At 41.9% G+C, this 17,785-nt stretch overlaps 2 protein-coding genes across 3 annotated transcripts; both read right to left on the reverse strand.

Moving 5' to 3' along the window:
• Positions 1-1,100: 1,100 nt before the first annotated feature.
• foxd5 (forkhead box D5) lies at positions 1,101-2,284 on the reverse strand (the record flags this gene model as incomplete). Its single annotated transcript, XM_084552407.1, has 1 exon — positions 1,101-2,284. The coding sequence occupies exon 1, from the start codon at positions 2,166-2,168 to the stop codon at positions 1,101-1,103; it is 1,068 nt and encodes a 355-aa protein (XP_084408533.1). The 5' UTR covers positions 2,169-2,284.
• Positions 2,285-3,800: 1,516 nt separating this feature from the next.
• On the reverse strand, positions 3,801-16,528 carry cbwd (COBW domain containing). Of its 2 annotated transcripts, none has more exons than XM_084551516.1 (16): positions 16,105-16,528; positions 15,539-15,695; positions 15,262-15,348; positions 14,555-14,651; positions 14,318-14,409; positions 11,770-11,829; positions 11,296-11,333; positions 10,349-10,395; positions 9,341-9,427; positions 9,204-9,248; positions 8,547-8,603; positions 6,758-6,809; positions 5,161-5,229; positions 5,004-5,069; positions 4,732-4,858; positions 3,801-4,335 (listed from the first exon to the last, which is right to left on the reverse strand). In XM_084551516.1, exons 2-16 carry the CDS (start codon positions 15,654-15,656, stop codon positions 4,262-4,264), a joined length of 1,116 nt encoding a protein of 371 aa, XP_084407642.1. In that variant the 5' UTR covers positions 15,657-15,695; positions 16,105-16,528; the 3' UTR covers positions 3,801-4,261. The 2 variants fall into 2 exon arrangements, with proteins under 2 accessions (XP_084407642.1, XP_084407641.1); XM_084551515.1 differs by having other exon boundaries at positions 15,539-15,700; positions 16,105-16,527.
• Positions 16,529-17,785: the final 1,257 nt, after the last annotated feature.

The following is a 17,785-nucleotide window of genomic DNA, read 5'->3' on the forward strand; positions in this document are numbered from 1 at the left end:
CGACGAGTCTAGGCACTTATAGCAAGTGTATATGTTGAGAAAATGCCAGGGCACCAAGCAAAACTTCCCTCCTCGGATCAGTTTTTATTTGAACGAGTCATTTCAAGATTTTCTATAATGTGTCTCTTCCACAGAGCCTGGGGTGAATTAGATTTGAAAATGCAAAAACGGGGTTCGTGTCTGTAACATTACTCCAAGTGTCATGCTATAGGATGACCCATAATGTTAAGTCAGCGACGGAGCAGACTGTTAGTAAACAGCGCCGCCTTGTGGCAGGAAGAAAGAATTGAACTTTCACTTGATAAAACTCCTGCGCAGCATCAGTCCCACTAAGACACAACTGCACTGTAAGACTGTGTTTTTGCCATGTATTTTTTGTAATTAAAAAACAAAGGTTTAAAACTTCAAACTTTAATTCAGACTAAAATAATCAGAGCTGTTGCACAAATGTCAAAACGGATGGCATCAAGACTTTTGTCCAAAAAGACTTTACAGTATTTCTAAAAGTTAAAATATCAGCTATAGTTGCATTAATTTACCTATAGTGACATATTTGACTTTAAATGTAGAGAAGATATCATCCTCATTAACTTGGGGGCTGCACATTTAGTTTGATACTTAATTTTTCCAGAGATTAACCATAAAACAAAGTTTTTTGAGTAGCCTACATTATTCTAACTAAGAGGAGGCTGGGCTACATTAATTAGATAAACGTTTTAATCGTGTTGAAATGGCTATAAGCAGAATATTATAATATAACTGGACAGAAGAGCTCTTGTATTTTCTACTCCTGCAGACTGTTCTGGTATCCCTTCATTTAAAACACCACTGTATATTTAATCCCAATAATCACCAAACATCAATTTATTTTCAGGCCTTTATTTGACACGTTAGTTAATAACAAAACATTCGTCAGCGAGGGCTTCCCCTGCTGAGACAAATATATTACCACTCATCTTATTTACATTACTCTTTCAAGACATAATTTTGAAGGAAAACGCACATAAATATCATGCAATTAAAATATTTCTTTAAGAAATGACCTACACACACATCATTGAACATAAATACACTGTAAAGTTTCTTATAACCAGAGGCTTTCAGCAGTGAGGGTACGAAAGTCTGAGATGCTCGTTTATTAAAGGAGCGGAGCTCAGCATTGGAGGAGGGCAGAATGGCGTCCTGGAAGGCTGCATGAGAGTCGGTACCAAACAGGCAGTAGGGCCCGACATGAGATGACCGTATGCAAGAGCGTTGTGAGGGCTTTGCTGTGGATTTAGGTTCTGCTGAAAGATAGGAGAGGGTCTGCTCATGATGCTGTCAATGCTGAAGGAGGACTTAGCCAGCGGGCCAGGCTTTGGCTCAGTGGGTTCTGTTGCGCACAGCTGAGCTCTGAAGTCTTTAGGCCCACTGCACTTTCCGTGACTGTTCAGGGTTTGTGGCACAAGGTGGTAGGAGGTGGGTGGCATCATGATGCCATCGTGAAGGGGCATGTATCGAATAGGAGCAGCTGATGTGGGGCTTCCATGACCCTGCATGCTGTATGGTTGTCCGTAAGGCCGGTAGGAGTTCAAGCTGGAATACAAAATAAGTCCCTCTTTGCCAAACTCTGGCTGGTTTCTCTTGAACCTCTTCCTTCGGCGAAGGAAGCTGCCGTTGTCGAACATGTCCTCCGAGGCAGGGTCCAGAGACCAGTAGTTGCCTTTGCCCGGATTTCCAGGCTCCCTCGGAATCTTGATGAAACAGTCATTTAGAGAGAGGTTATGCCTGATGGAGTTCTGCCATGCGGGGAACTTGTCTCTGTAGTAGGGGAACTTGTTGCTGATGAAGTCACATATGCCACTCAGCGTCAGCTTCTTGAGGGGGCTCTGCAGGATGGCCATGGTGATGAGGGCAATGTAGGAGTAGGGAGGCTTCACCGAGCTGCTCTGTGCTTTCCTGGACGGCGGTGCGTCTGCGCAGAAACTGTTCTCGCTTTCCCCCGAGGAGTCTGGCTCTGAAGAGTCAAAGTCAGCGCCAGATTCTGCTGAGCAACCGGCGTCCGCGGAGCACTCATTTCTATACAACCGCCCGTGGATAGGCTCATCCTCGCCCACGATGTCAATCTCATCCTCCTCTGGAGCCAGTCCAGCGTGTTGCGAAGCTTCAAATTCACTGGAGAGAGTCATGGTCACACGCAGAAAGTTCCACAACGCGTAAAAAACGCAATGTGCCCAAGAGGCCTTAATGGCTCGCCGTGCGTAAAAACCAAAGGGGTCCCTTTCATGCGTAAAAGCGCATCCGATTCCTCTTAAACCCTGTGTACCAGTCGTTTGCCGTAGTACTGAGAGCAGGGGCTTTATATCCTAGGAGGCTGCTGCCCTGCAGGCCAGTCCCATTAACCCTCCGGACCTATCAGAGTGGCCCCTCACCGCAAGCACACAGGTGGGGAGGGGGCGCGGGTTTTCATCCATTGTAAACCATCGATGGCAGTTTGTTGTATTGTAAGCAATATGCCAGCCCTTTTTCAGATGCTGTTTTCAGGTGTCAAATGGTTGGAATGAGAGCCCCCACTTACAGAGTTACATCAAATAAAATCTGGAGAATAAGAAAGAAAAGGCACACTTCTTCATATTTAGACTATTCTGGATAAATGCGGGCCCCAAACTCACTTTGGTTTTTAATTTGGACAATTCTTATATGTTGCACTCCTGTATGTAACACCATCACTTTGACTAAAACCCATGTTAAACCTGGTTGTACACGGTGGGTATTGTTCTGTGGTTGTCCTGTGCAGAGGTGCTGTGCCAAAGTCATGGCAGGTTACATTTTTCTCAATTGATATTACAAATCGTACAGCTGCACAGTCGGGGATGGGATGCTCCTGGGAATTTTAACACCACGCCTAACCCGTGATAAGAAACCAGTATCCCCCCTTGGAACCCCCGCGGGTTCGTTTAGTTTGCCACCTCTGGATGCCCGCGGGTGGTGTGACCATGAAAATGGCCGTGGTTGGGCTTCCCGCAGCCAGCAGAGAAAAGAGGCAATAGTCGCCTTAACGAGGCCATCAGCATCAGAATCGAGGAGGAAACGGCTCAGCTGCACGACGCGCTCTGTGTTACGGGCTCAGCTCTGGGTTTTACGACCGGGATGAATAAGCAGAGCAATCCTCAAAGCAAACCGGTCCGACAGCGGATATGTGCTAAGACCGTGCTGCTAAAACATCTCCATTGCAAATGACCAGGTTTGTGAAAACTCCACCAGTTTCCTCACCTGACGTGGCCTACTATGTGTGAGAGAGGGATGGTTCTCACATGATTGTACCAATGTAGGTTTAAATAACAAACAAAAAAGAAAGAAAGAAAGAAAAAAGAATGAAAATCAATGGATGGCTGTAATTTGTCAAGTGTTACTACCACATATATAATTACAGCTGCAGGAAAAACCCCACACAGCTGCAAAAGTCAATATGTAAAAGTAATTCTTAAATGCAATCCTGAATTGGAAAAGATAATCAACTACTGATAAACAAATTTTTTAAAAATATTTAAAGACTGCATCACATTGGGAACAAGAGCAGGAGTGTCCATTGGATGCAAAACTCTTTGTATGCGTTTCAAAACAATAAAGGATGAAATGTTAATTTTCTTCGAGGCCTTTTTCACACTTTGATTATCATAGTGAACTTACCACTGTAGCACAATGGGTCTCAGCCTCTATTATGTTAATAGCCTGGAGGTGGTCAAAGCCTAGTTTACTAATTAAAAGCATTATTTTGTTCAAGTATATTGGAAAAGTGGGGGGAAAAAACAGCATCTTCAGAAGATTTCTTATTTTATTGTTTTGAATAATTTAAAAATACAGTCAGAAAAATAAGAAGGGCTAGTTTGAATGTACCACACTTGATACAGTACATGCAGCACTTGGGATGCCAGCCTTCAACAACAGCCATCTTTCTAAAAATGCAATTGTCTAGATTACATTTCTAGACAACGCAAGTCTTTCTTTTAGAGGTCAGTTTCTGAGATCACGTTTGGTCTTTTTCCAGGGTCAGGAGGACCCCTTTATTAAGCACTCGTGCAGCTTTTGAAGCCAGTTGCAACAGTTGAAATGTCTGTTCTGACTACAGATATCTTAGCCATCCCCTTACGAAACCTCATCCTCAGATAGAAAAGGAAGTGAATGCCTGGAAGACAATCTCAGTTTTATGGATGGCCAATGCCTCAATTTTTTGCACCAGAATCAACAGCCTTTTATGCGGAGAAGTGAGCAGGGCCTTAAGTTAATTTCTCTCTGCGCCCAGTACCACTTTAGAAATGAACTGTTCCTGTAGAATGTCCTTGTCCAGGTTTCTACCTGCAAAAAACAGAGAGGAGACAAAAGTATGTCAACTTTAACAGAGCATGGATACGTGTAGAGACATGGAAATGAACATTGTTGCTCTTGCAGTTAAACTGATCTCTCTATTTTCCAAATAATATGCATTTAATTATACATTTTCCTAAAAAAATTACAGTAAAATGTTACATTATGTACCTGTATAAAGCGTTAACCAAAAAACTATGATGCATAAAAATAGAAAACAACTTTCAAATTAAGTGACTGTTGGCACAGACGTGCTTACATGTTTTACCAGAAGAAGCCAGTTTGATTAATATAGTAAAACTCATTGCAATGTCTGCCTTCACACAGACGTGTTAGAATTGTGCACAGACAAAAAGACAAAACTGAAACAAGTATGCGTGTCCTTGCCTATAAAGACCAGCCGGTTGATCCGTGGGTTCTCCTCCCAAAGCTGCGGAGTCTCATTCAGCTCGTACAGCTCGTGGACCCCCTGCAGCATCACTTGATGGGGTTTACCCGCAAATGAAACGATGCCCTGAAACACACACACACATACACGAGTAACGAGTGACACATTAACCGGCACTGAATGAAGCACTCGGAAGCGATTAATATAGATAATGAAGCCGGTGTTATTGATCACCGCGGCCGCTGGTGGCGTCTATTGTGCTCTGCTGTACCTTTAACCGGATGACAGTCATGGGTTGGCCCTCTTTGTTGGAGAACATCTTTTCCCACAGGAGATCCTGAACCGGTGGAGAATGGCTGTTTACTTTTCAACGGACTTTATAGCATTACAGCTGATTATTAGTAACGGGGTCTGAACTGGGCCTTTACCTGGATGAAGGCATTCAGTGCATCCTCGGACAGATCTCCAGACACTTCGAACGTCACAGTTAAAATACTCTGAGGATGACACACAACACATTAAGATGTTGTAAGAGTATATAATACATAATGTATAATATAAAAGTACAAGAAGGTATATGCAAGAAGTTTGATATGTTGTGGTTTAATGGGGAGCGGGCGCTGGTTTTCAACACACAAGTCACTTTGAAAATATAACTGAGGGTGGTGGAAATAGTATTTTTTAAGTTATAGCATAACCACAATGACGCAATATTGATTATAAACAAAGAATATGCAAGCAAGTACCTGTAGATGTCAGATAAATGTTGTAGAAAAATACATATTTCCCAGAGAAATGTGGCTTAGAAGTATTAAGTCCATTAAAAAGAACCACTGCTTTCATATCTTGAGAATCATTTTTTCATGAGATATGTGGGACACTGGAGACATTTATTTAAGCTGCATTTTCACACATATCTTCAGTTTACTGAAACTTGCAAAGCCATTATTAATCCTAAACAAAAGAAGCCCCTTTTCACGCCCCGACTGATGACTTTGCCAACGGACGTGTCAAAAACCACGACTCCGAGTGGCACCTGAAACCCAGTAACGGCATCCATCTTTACCCCCCTCTCTCTTTTTCTTTCCCTATCTCTTACACACACACACAGTCCCTCCTCTCCTCCATACTTCCTTCCAGCATTAAAAGGGCACTTTGCAGATATTTGGGAGGGGGGTTTGTGTCGAAGTGTTAAGCTTACACACTTCCTTGTCATTTGGTATAACAACAGAAAAACGGCATTCTCATTTGCATGAAAAGAGCAACAGGGGGGTAGGGCCTCATGCGGGAAAGGGAACCTGAGAGAAAACAGACAACAATGCCGCTATTTACCCACACAAATAACCCTCATCTCTCCTCATCCTGTGATAAAAGTTCATGGGTATAAAGCTCAACTGAAAACAATATGAGGCCTAATTGCTGCGAGGAGTCACTTGGTCTAACACCGGATGAAAAATAACATCCACAGAGATGACATAAAGCTGATTCTGGATGAAACAATAAGAGACCTTTCAGTGAAAAGACTTAGATGTAGGAGATTGAGGATAATCTGTATATTTCCTCACAAAAATGGTGCTGCACTTGATTATTAGAGGTACAATTTTACGACAACTGGACTCAACCACAACTGTAAAGTCGTAAGATGAAGCCAAGACTCTAGTCAGTCTAGCCAACACCCAAGTAAGTCGAGAGGGGTTTCAGTGTCTCAGTGTGTATGACCCATACCGGGTCCATTTGTAATGTAACAAGACAACATCAAAAGCCTCAAGTTGATCTCACCACAAACAGCAAAGCAGGGAGGGAGTTTTCACCCCAGTGTCACAGCCCGGGGGAATGCAAGGCACAGATTTAGAGCCTGAGGAAAATGCATGCCCCCCCCCCCCCCCCCCCCCCTTTATCCTTTAGGAAATGATGTGTTGAAATAAATTAGCAAACAAAACAAGGAAAACTCTTGGGAGGCGCACAAAGAGTAAGCACACGGGAACGAACACACCTCAGACGCAATCGGAACGGGACAGGCAATACCTTGTCGAGATGCGGTCTGGTAGATTTCACAAGTTGGAGCTTCTCTGCGAGGCTTTTGGAGTAGAGAAACAATTAAACACGCATTTTTCAAGACAGATTTTCACTTACAAGAAAATATCAAAAGATTCTGCAGTTATTGCATTTACTACTACTACTACTGGGAGAAGTAGAGCAGAATTAATTTACGAAACTGTTTAAGTGAAAGTTAAGTTGAGTTTAGTTTTTGGGTGAGCTGCCGTACATCCGGACCTCTTGCACATCATAACATGCTGGACTGACGATAGTAATTTTGGCAATTTGGCCTCGTTCTAATACGTTCCAATTTCTGTGGGAAGCCTGTGGAATACGGATACAAATTTGAAAACAACTGATTTTATGTTGGTCTGGTTTAGTTAATGTTTTCAGAAAAAAGCGGAAAAATCATTTTTGGAACAGTGCGGTTTGGGAATTATTGGCAAGCGAGAAATTTCCTCTTATTTTCTCGCAAATTACTGGAACATTTTACTTCTTCGAGACCCTCTAGCGTGAACAGGGATGAAAACAGTGATTGAACTGGTCATAACCTGATGGTCAGCCCCAGATGAGAGCTAACAAGTGGACACTATCTTGTATTTCGGGCTAACAAGTCTAAAAGTTTGTTTATTGTTGGTTAAATAAAGGATAACCAATTAACAAATGCGTCTTTTATTTTAGTTTGTCTGCATCCTTGCACTTTTCTGGAGAAGACGAGTCAATTATCCTTTTATTTTCCTCTGTGTTTCATCTCATAGTATAATGCTTAACGACACAGCTCTAAATGGACTTGGGAAGACTTTAGGAATTGCAATTAAATCCTATAGAACACCCACCACCACCCCCCAAACAAACTATAGCCCTTGTCCCCCCCACATCTCCCTGACCTCACAAGGAGGATAAATGTTGTGTCCAGCTGCTTGAGCCCTGCGTGCTGTTAGTGCCACACAGGCAGAGCAGCGGGGGGCCGCTTCAAACAGCCAGCATGGGACGGAGGGGAGGAGGGGCGGGGACTCTCAAAGACAGGGGGAAAGGAGCTATCTGTTGGGACAAGGGGAACTCCTCGGGAGCCAGTGGACACACACAGCTCTAATCCTCCGCAGCTGGTCCCAGAGACACTGACTCAGGGCATGTAAGAGAGCTTTAACGCGGCGGCCCGCTTCATTCACATGAAAGGATGAACACTGACTCTATTCATAAGAATGACATTCTGCCGGGGACACAATATGATGACCGTCCTGCGGTGAGACAGGGGGACGCTCAATAAAAAAGTCTGTTAATTAGAGAGAAACACGGGCAGCTACAGTATCAAAGACGGACGGATTATCAGTTCAAACAAACCAGCAACGGATGCCACAAACAAAGCCAAAATAAGTTTTTAATCCCTCAGTGCTACTTTTAAAATACAACACCATTGTTACACATATATTTTAACCCCAATATTATTACTGAAAACACTGACATTTGCACGTACAGTAGGTCCAGTGATAAGTATCGGTATCTGTGCTAGTGAGTAAGTAAAAAGTGTTTCTTTTTTTCACCTATGAAAGATGAAGTGTTCAATATCCACGTTGCATTCGCTAAACTCTGTAAATTTGAATTGTCATAAGAAATTATCCAGTATATAAACCTTTCAATATTAAATTAGTGTCAGTGACTTGTCAGCTGTGATACTGTATTTGACTTTCAAGTCATTTTTGTCTAATTTAAATAATTCAAGGAGCGAATGAATAGGTTTTCTGTTCATAAACAGTGAAATGGGACAGAAGTAACTCACTTTGCTCCGTCCTTAGTGTCGAAGCAATGCAGATCCAGCACCTCAGAGAGGTCCACCCTGTGGAAGAAGATCTCAGATTATTTTAATTTCATATCCAAACACACCACAGAGGTTAAAAAACAATGCAAAAATGCCACCAAATAATATTAAAGGTAATAACGTGAGCTGTCTCAAAGATATTTGGAAATGTTTTTTTGATTAACCCCTCGCTGCCCGGTGTCTTTCATCTGCTCACCCTGGTCTGAACTCTGTGGGAGTTCCCAGACCTTTGATACATGCTGCTCCTGTTAGCCAGATGCTACCTGGGTTCAATAACACAACACGCTAAATGAGAGGGTGCATGCGCACACATATCTGGACACGTGCACGTGCACAAACGTGCCATCCTGTCCGGTTGGTGACCTGGGGTCAGAGAGCAAAGACTTGAGGGTAAATGGACACCGTTGAAGGTTTGGTGTTTACTCAGGACACAGCGGTTCGTGTTTGCATATGTGCGTGTCCCGGGCGCAATGTCACGCCTGAACTGCTTCATCTTTGATACAAAGATCTGAGCAGGAGTTACACCGGACCCAGCGTGAAAGCTGGCCACAGAAAAGCCACTTAACCCTGTCTCACGGATTGATCCTCTGTTTGTTTGGGGGAGGAAAAATGACTTACCTTGATCTCTGGGTTTCAAGAATCTTGACAAGACCATTTATAGACCTGAAGTGAGAGAAAACAAACACTTCAGACTTACTTTCATTTTTTCCAAACAACAGATGCCTTAGAAAAGAGATGACGGGCAGTATGTTGACCTGACAGTGTCTCTGACTCGGTTTAACTCCTCTTCATTCACCAGGTCTGTCTTGTTGATAATGGTCAGGTCGGCGACAGCAATCTGTCTGAAAGGGAAGATTAAAATACAACACTGGTTTAATGTGGCATGTTGATATACTCATTATAATGTGTCTGGCACCAACAAGAAAGAAGGATATCCACCTTGAATGTCAAAAATTAAAAACAGCAGGATTTTGCATCTCGCACTTTTAATTCCAACATAGAAAAACCCAAAGTATATGAGTCTTAATGGGTGGCAGTGGGTAATACGTGCCAAACTCTGATGTGAGCGGAAGTCTGTTCAGTTTAGAGGTGAAAATACACAGAAAAACAATGCAAAGTGCATCCAAGGGGTCCTTTTTTCATCTGTGTATGTGTTCAACAACAACACCACCACACAGCTGCTGAAGAGACGAACTGGGAGGCAGACAGATCCGTGGCAAGAGTACGGCTCTCTGCAAGTTATGAAACCTGGTGTGGTAAACACTAAGCATTCAGTCTTTATGGTAAAAAGCCTATATGCAACTTGTGTCTGCGTGGCAAATGCATACACTCACTTGCCAGTTTATTAGGTACACTAGTGACAATGACTACAGCCCTGCCTTAAAACCCTCGTCTTGACTTGAAACAGTGTAAGAAAGGTGGTAATTCAACTGTATGATGTAGTTTGGGTGTGCTTTTAATCGTTTTTCTGTTATTTAGCCTTGCCTGCTGACTAGAAAGGGGCTGCCATACATAATGGAAGCATGCATCGCTACAACACAATTCGATAGTCCTGCGAACCACAGCCTCCAAAATATAAACACAGTCAAATCAACCTTCAAGAAGCTAAGATTTAGTGTAGGACTGATATATTAGAGGGCATTTGTTTTCCCTAATGCACCTAATGAGCTGGCAAGTGAGTGTAAAGCTATCACCAGCAGCTGGCAGCAGGTAGCATCTCATGTGTTTAATACATTTACACGGACAGATTGCAGCGAGCATACCTGGCCGCCTCATTGACGAGTCCGTCCGCTTTCTCCTCTGTTAGTTGCTGCAGAGACAATGAACATTACTTAGTTTGCGGCACAGCCTGATAAAAAGGCCCGCGTGTCATCTCGGCGACTTTCCCAACAAGCGGAAAAACCACAAGAGATCGCTTTTCATTTTTTTCTGTTTGCATCTGTGCTTTCGCGCTGGGGATGGCTGCATTTTCCAAAACAGTTTAATATGTAATAACAGACAAAGCAGGAGATGTTAATCTAGATTCTGACCACCCCCCTGTCAATCTGTCACTGCGCCAGTCACCACAGCTTGATCTCTGAAGGATTGAACGGCAAAAATGTATTAAATAAAACTTGATAGAATGGCCGACCGCCGCCTACATGTAACATCATCGGTATCGTGGGATGTGTGAGGGCAAGGGCAGGCGGATATGTGATGAGACAGATGAGAGGAGATTCAGGTGAGTGGATGTGACACTCCTATTACAGGGGTCACTTCTCTGATATCAATTACTTTGTCAGGATCTCCTTCTTTCTGTCAGGACTCTTCCTTCACCCCGCCTCCGTGCACTCTCGAGGACGGAGCCTAGGCCACGAGATGTGTCACCTCACCGAGCTTGACACCTTCAAATTAGAGCCCATTATCTAGGTGTCACTTGTCCCGTTCCTTTTAAATACTTCACAGAGCGGGGCAGGATGTGAATGCTGTCGTTCAGCGGGGGTTTACGAACTCTGCCGCAAATACGCTTTGAAGTTTGGGAACAACGTGATCGAAGCTGCATCTAATTCTTATTTTCAGTAGTGCAGAACTTTAGGATTAGGTTTTTAATAAAAAAAATTAGTCTATAAAGTGTCACACGCTTTATCCCAAAGATGACAACAGGTCCCAAACTGTAAATGAATTATCAGTTGATCATCTCCAACCAAAATAAATTTTTCTAGTCACATACCTGCAGTCCATATTTGGCGTCGATGACGGTGACGATGCCTGGATGAAGAAAATAAACAGGATCAAAGTGAGCGCCACAGTTTGTGCACAATCTGCTCCGTTTGCAGCCTTTTGGTGTTTAGTCTTTAAGACACTCTCTCTGTATTATTTGAACAACACTTTTGGTCTACCGGCCTGTCACAACAGAGCGGACAGCTGGGTATTTAGTGCGGGGAGCAAGACACAGTTCATCCAAACACTCTCCTACCGTATGACTGGGGCAGGTAAATAAATATGTTAGACACAAAATATGTGAGATAAAATGTCTGAATTATGCACATTTGCCAAATTAGTTAAGTAACACAAAAAGTTCGACACCTACCAGTTGTTATTTGAACGGAAAGTTGGATCCATGCAGTAAGTTACAAGTTAATCCGTTTAAAAATCGGACACAAACAAACCGCCGTCATTGCACGAAGTACGAAAACTCGCTTACCGTCCAAGTAGATGTCGCTGCCAAGCTCTGCATCCACCCAGAACATGGAGGCCACAGCTCCTGTCAGAGGCACAAACATATTCCTACAAAGTTATTTCAGTTAATTAAAAATATTTAATGTGTCTATATTTAGTAGATGCTCCTTTGGTCGCAATCACTTCAGGCTTGCACAACAAATTAAATTAACCATGATTTATTTATAAAAGAAATAAAGGAGGAAAACATCCAAGGGCACCGTGCATATACACAACTCAAGTGTGTGTTGAGGAGAAAAGTTGTTTCAGGCAGTCAAAGGAGGCCACATTGTTTTCTTTCACTCGTCTGCATTTATTCTTCTTCAAAAGAATAGAGGAAGCTGATGCTATAAATGCAGCTCTTTGCGGAAATACTTGATTTATACAAAAGAATACAGCATGAACTGTATTAGAGCTCTTAGTCGCACAATAAAGAAAGTGCATTGTTTCCTCTTAGCAGTTACTTTAAGGATGCAAATAGTTGTTTTTTCAAGTTGAAAAAATAATCACCCATTCAACTCAAAGTTAAATTGTCTGCAAAATGCAAATGCAAATATACTTAATGTGTACATGTATACATGTAGTATTACTTCTGATTTAGAGATTTATGGAGTAATTTATGTTGTGTTGTTGGCGTCTTATCTTAGAAGGTAAAATAGAAAATCCTCTCATCATGATTCACATTTTAGCTCATTATTCAAACATGTAATAATGTATATTTATTCACGAATCTATTTAGTAATACCTCCTTTATCTTTAAAGTTGGTAAAGTGTTATTGTCCGAAACCCTGCCTGTATTGTTTTTTCTGTCTGAGCTCTGTGGATGAGATAAAACCAATATCAGAATCTTTCAATTGTTTATGTCCTCCTGGTACATTTGGTTTGTTTCTATTTCCCTGCAGATACGGTTATCACAAGACCCTCTGTTACCATGCCAGCCACCGCTTGTTCACATAATGCACTTTTGTCAAACTGCCAAGCGAGAATAAGAAAGCATTGTAAATATTTGATGGGTGCGTAATGAAAACACTGTTTTTGAGTGGCATGCTTCACATAACTCATCGAGCCTGCCCGCGCACGGAAGCAGAGAATCCCCCAGGGGAGTCTTTATGATTGGCAGCGCTGCCAGAGCCAATGACAGGCCTTGTCCCAGTCCATAACAAGCCAATGACATGGCAGAGGAGTGAGGGCAGCCCCAGTCTGAGCGTGCTCTGTTGGTTCCGTCTGTGAAGCCGAGTGGCGTGTGTCTGCCCGCGCCGCTACCTCCTGACACCTGTCACTTAGCGACACACTCCGATCGCCACAGCACTCCCCCTGTAATAGCCTAATATTGATTTCCTCATTCAAATCCGAGACGACAGCCAGCTGAGTTTTTATTTTTTTGGATGGGCGGGGGGTCTTGATCATCCCATAACAGCAGAACAAGATGGATCCTCAGTTATTTATCAAATGTGTTATTGCTGGATCTATACACCGATCAGGCATAACATTATGACCACCTTCCTAATATTGTGTAGGTCTCCCTTGTGCCTCCAAAACAGGTCTGACTGATCAGAGAATGGACATGGGCCTTCTGAGGGTGTCCTGTGGTGTCTGGCAACAGAATGTTGTTAGTGGGGGCCATTGGGTCCTATGAATTGAGAGGAGGGGCCTCTGTGGATCATCCCACATATACTTGATCAGTTTGGGATCTAGTGAATTTGGAGGCCATGTCAAAACCTTAAGCTGTTTTTCATGTTTTTTTAGTTGTTCCTAAAGCATTTTTTTGTGTGTTCCTATGTCAGGCTGCATCCTCCTGGGGATGCTTACTTCTCCTGTCAGTGGTCATAATGTTGTGGCTGATCGGAGTATGTACACACATTCATAGAACTGATATTCCCTGATGGCAGTGGCCTGTTTCAGCAGGACACAAAGTAACAATCATATAGGAATGGTTTCAGAACCACCACAGCAACGAGTTCAAGGTGTTTACTTGGTCTCCAAACTCCCCAGATCTCAATCCAATTGCATCTGTGAGATGTGCTGGACAAAGAAAGTCCCCACCATGCAACTTGCAAGATAGATAAGGATCAGATACCATAGCACACCTTCAGAATGGGTGTTACACAAACTGTTAGCAGGACCTATTTGAATACCTGTTTCTCATTAGCGTGTTCACCGTCTGCCACCCACAATATAACACTGAAAAGCATTACATTCTAGGTTTATGCTGCTCTCAAGGCAAAATTGGGCAATCAGCAAATTTATGATTCAAATGTGATTAATTCCTTTTTCAAATACAGCAGATGCTGCCAGTGGGATGTCAAACGCCTGTGGCATGAGCTGTTTCTGTGTGTGTTTGTGTGTGTGTGGGCTGGAACAACCTCATTGCCTCCAGCCCACATACACACACACCTCCCGACGAAACAGCTGCTGACTCCGGTTTGACTGTCTATACGGCCCAAAAGCCAGACAAATAACGGTCTACAATGAAATACAAATTTATGATCCTGATTATTTATTCTTATTTCACTAAATGTATGTATTTATGTTACCTGGATCAGCGAGTCCTGTGGTTTCTAATAAAATATAGTCAAACTTTCCCTTTTTCTCCATCAGGTTTTCAATGGCTTTAAGACCGTTGTCCCTGAAAAAACAATGAAGAATCAATAATATTTAAAGAACACAGCAACTTGCAGTACAATTCAAGCTGTACAGCAAAAACTGAAATTGATTTTCAGCTTCAATAAATGCTTGAACACCAAACAGACTACAGCAGTTACTCCACGTACTTGACGGAGCAGCAGAGACAGCCATTTCTCAGTTCCAGCCACTCCTCATAGAGCTCTCCTGCCTGGCTCACAGCGAGGGACTTCTCAAGGGCGCTGCCTGCAGAGAATCAGCAGAAGCTCAGCTAAGACTCAGCAATTTCTACCAAAAATGTTGGTGTATATGTTCTACAGAGGTCTACAGATTTCCAAAACTCAAACACAAGATGCTTTACTCTAATTCAACAAATTCTGACAAATAAATAAATAAATAAACCACCCCCAGCTTAACTAAACATACATGGAAAGTAAATGTATTGTAAATCAAATGCTTAAAAACTCAGGACACATGCTGCTCTCTTGTGGAGACCTGAGGAACCAACATCAATCAACAGCATGTGTCTGGAGGTTCTCAGTCATCCAGGTCATGGTATTTCTAAAAACTGGACTTGTAGAGTTTCTTTAAGACAGACAATAGTCAAGCGAGTTTCTGGCAGGTAACGCCCACAGATGTGCCTATTTAAACCCCAACTCCAACTCCCTACCGGTCCTTTAGAACTGAATACACTACTTTGATAAGAGGCGAAACATCTTCAGGAAACTTTACCAAGTCCAGTAAGCTTTTTTTAACGTTTCTCGATATATCAGCAAACCACCTGGCATCAACTTCCTAAAGCAAACAGTATGAATCAGTTTTGATCTGAACGAAATCGGATGAATTGACTGTTTACCTTCTCCAAATTCATTGAGTATGACAGCAATTCGCTTGTTGTGTTGTTCAGTTAAGATATAGTTCAGCAGTGTTGTTTTCCCAGCACCTGTAAAGGAACAAGCACATACAAAAATGAAGGAAGCATGTTGATCATTTATGATTTTTTAAATACAACTGTTAAAACAGCCTGAGTAGACAACACCCTAGTACATCGCGCTGAAAATGGACAAACAAACGCCTGAGACTATAATCTTCTTTATAAGCTCATTACAGCTGTAAGTAATAATCCCTCTCACCGAGGTAGCCTGTGATGATGGTGACAGGTATCTGCTCTGCAGGAGGACCGGGCTGGGTGTCGATAGGCACCAACTCCGGGCAGTCATCCTCCTCCTCTTCCATCGTCATGCCATCCATCCCAGAAATAATGTTTGTCTGCAGTCACACAAGCAGGATCTGATCTGATGAATGAGCACAGAAACACACATTTAGCCGTTGCATTCACAGTGTGATCAGTCGTTCATGCGTGCATCCTCATGTTTAGAATCACATTTAATTAATTATTGTGTGTGCTATAGAACAAAAAGAAGAATATAAGACTTTAAGTTCATGACACGCCTGAGGAAATCCCTGAATGAAAATAGAAATCAGTCATGTTTGTTTCACCATATCATCAAATCAAGATGGATTTTTACTACTTAGATCTGTCAGGGGGTTGTAATACTAAGGCAATAAAATGACTGAGGAACTATATTGTGTTGATTTATACAAGACACAATCTAAACAACACAAAAAAACCGTAAAGTAATTACAACTCCTGCGCCTCGGTCACAAAATCCACTGAATCACAATCATGGAGTCCTACCTGTTCAATAGTAGCGACAGCGGAAGCAACACCTCTTTTCTTGATTTAAAAATACTTTGAATAGACACCCAAGAGGTCTTTTTAAAATTGCAGCTACTGACAGCGCTCTCCTAGCTATGCTGTTGCTTCAGACAGCGTGCAACACCGTCAATAATCCGTTAAAATCCTGACGCTGCAGCAATGGTTCCGCTTGCGTTGCAGCGATAGAGACACAAGATATGCAACAAGGAAAGGATATAGATATTAAACGACAAAGAATTTGTTAATAATTATAACGTTTACGTGGAAATAAATGCTCTAACCCGTGTGCTTAGCAGCAGTTTCTTAGCGAGGACTAAACTTGGTGTGATGAGCAACATCCACCGCAAGATGGCGACAGAAACCAGATCATGTCAACACCCTTACAGACAAGGATCAGTATCAAGCTACAGAGGGCAGTTGGACAAAAGAAAAATAATAGTAAATTATAACTCATCCAGTTAAAAATTAGCAGTAGTTACATTTGCAACACAAGATTCAAACATGATTTTGTAAAATTTGTGGATCCCAAAAGCACATTTGGATCCCTTGGGATAAGCAGCGAAAAAATGGAGGAATGAATAGATTTTACAGCTGTTAAGGACAACAACTGATATTACTCAAAACGATATAAGACTACCATGTATCAGCTATTCAATAGTAAAAGAGGATTCCAGATTAAACTACACCTCATTTCAAAGGGATGACTATTATGTGTCGTAAAGTTGGAAATCTTGTAGCATACACAACAGACGCAAGATATATCTATCTATCTATCTATATATATATATATATATATATATATATATATATATATATATATATATATATATATATATATATATATATATATATTTCATTAACTGACACAATTACTGTCACAGAAAAATGTTGTTAGATGTGCCTATTTCCTGTCTATCCAGCTTTACGGCATGGGAGTAGAACCGATCCATTCCCTCAGGATGTAACCCGGGCAGATAACCCCGATGACACCACAAAGGTGATTCAGCCACATTGCAGAAAACTTCCTCCAAGGAGACGGAGGATGTTACAAAACCCATTTTTCTGCAAGCTAAGGAGTTGGCTAATAATATTCGCCTGTTAAGGCTGGATTTTATACACACAGTTGGAGGAATTAAACTGGGCAAACATGCATAGGCCTAATCACTTTCTTATTAGAGTTAGATTACTGGTAACACGTTTATGGTAAATAACACAACAGGTTCTCCAACCTAAAAAAAACCCATGTGTCTCCTCTTTCATTTTATACTAAAGATTGTAGAAGGATATTACCCATTGAGCATTTGCAAAAAATAATGCTTCCTAATAATGACAAGAAACATGACTTATTGTCACTTCTGGTTGGCCATGGACAGTCCATGGTATAGGCACAAAAACAACTTGGTTAGGGTCAAGTAACGATTAACATTTAGGTAGATGACCTTATACAGTGTTTGTGATTAAAAGTGAGGTTTAGTGTGGATTTTGTGATGTCATAACTATTTTTATCAGGTTTTTGGCCAAAATTAACTGCAAAATAACATTTCAATTTTTTCCAGTTTTGTGCTAAGCTAGGCCAACTAGCTACATTGTTAAATACATTCACTGAAGTGTTGCGCAAGCTGATGATGATGTTGGTGAAGTTAACCGCCAATTTAACTGG

Source organism: Chelon labrosus (genome assembly GCF_963514085.1).
Source record: "Chelon labrosus genome assembly, chromosome: 9".
Taxonomy (NCBI): domain Eukaryota; kingdom Metazoa; phylum Chordata; class Actinopteri; order Mugiliformes; family Mugilidae; genus Chelon; species Chelon labrosus.

Coding starts and splice junctions, on each gene's coding strand:
- cbwd (XM_084551516.1), bottom strand. CDS start 15,656: ATGGATGGCATGACGATGGAAGAGGAGGAGGATGACTGCCCGGAGTTG. Junction 14,410..14,554: donor TGTCTCTGCTGCTCCGTCAA/GTACGTGGAGTA, acceptor TTGTTTTTTCAG/GGACAACGGTCTTAAAGCCA. Junction 11,334..11,769: donor CAGCGACATCTACTTGGACG/GTAAGCGAGTTT, acceptor TTCTTCATCCAG/GCATCGTCACCGTCATCGAC.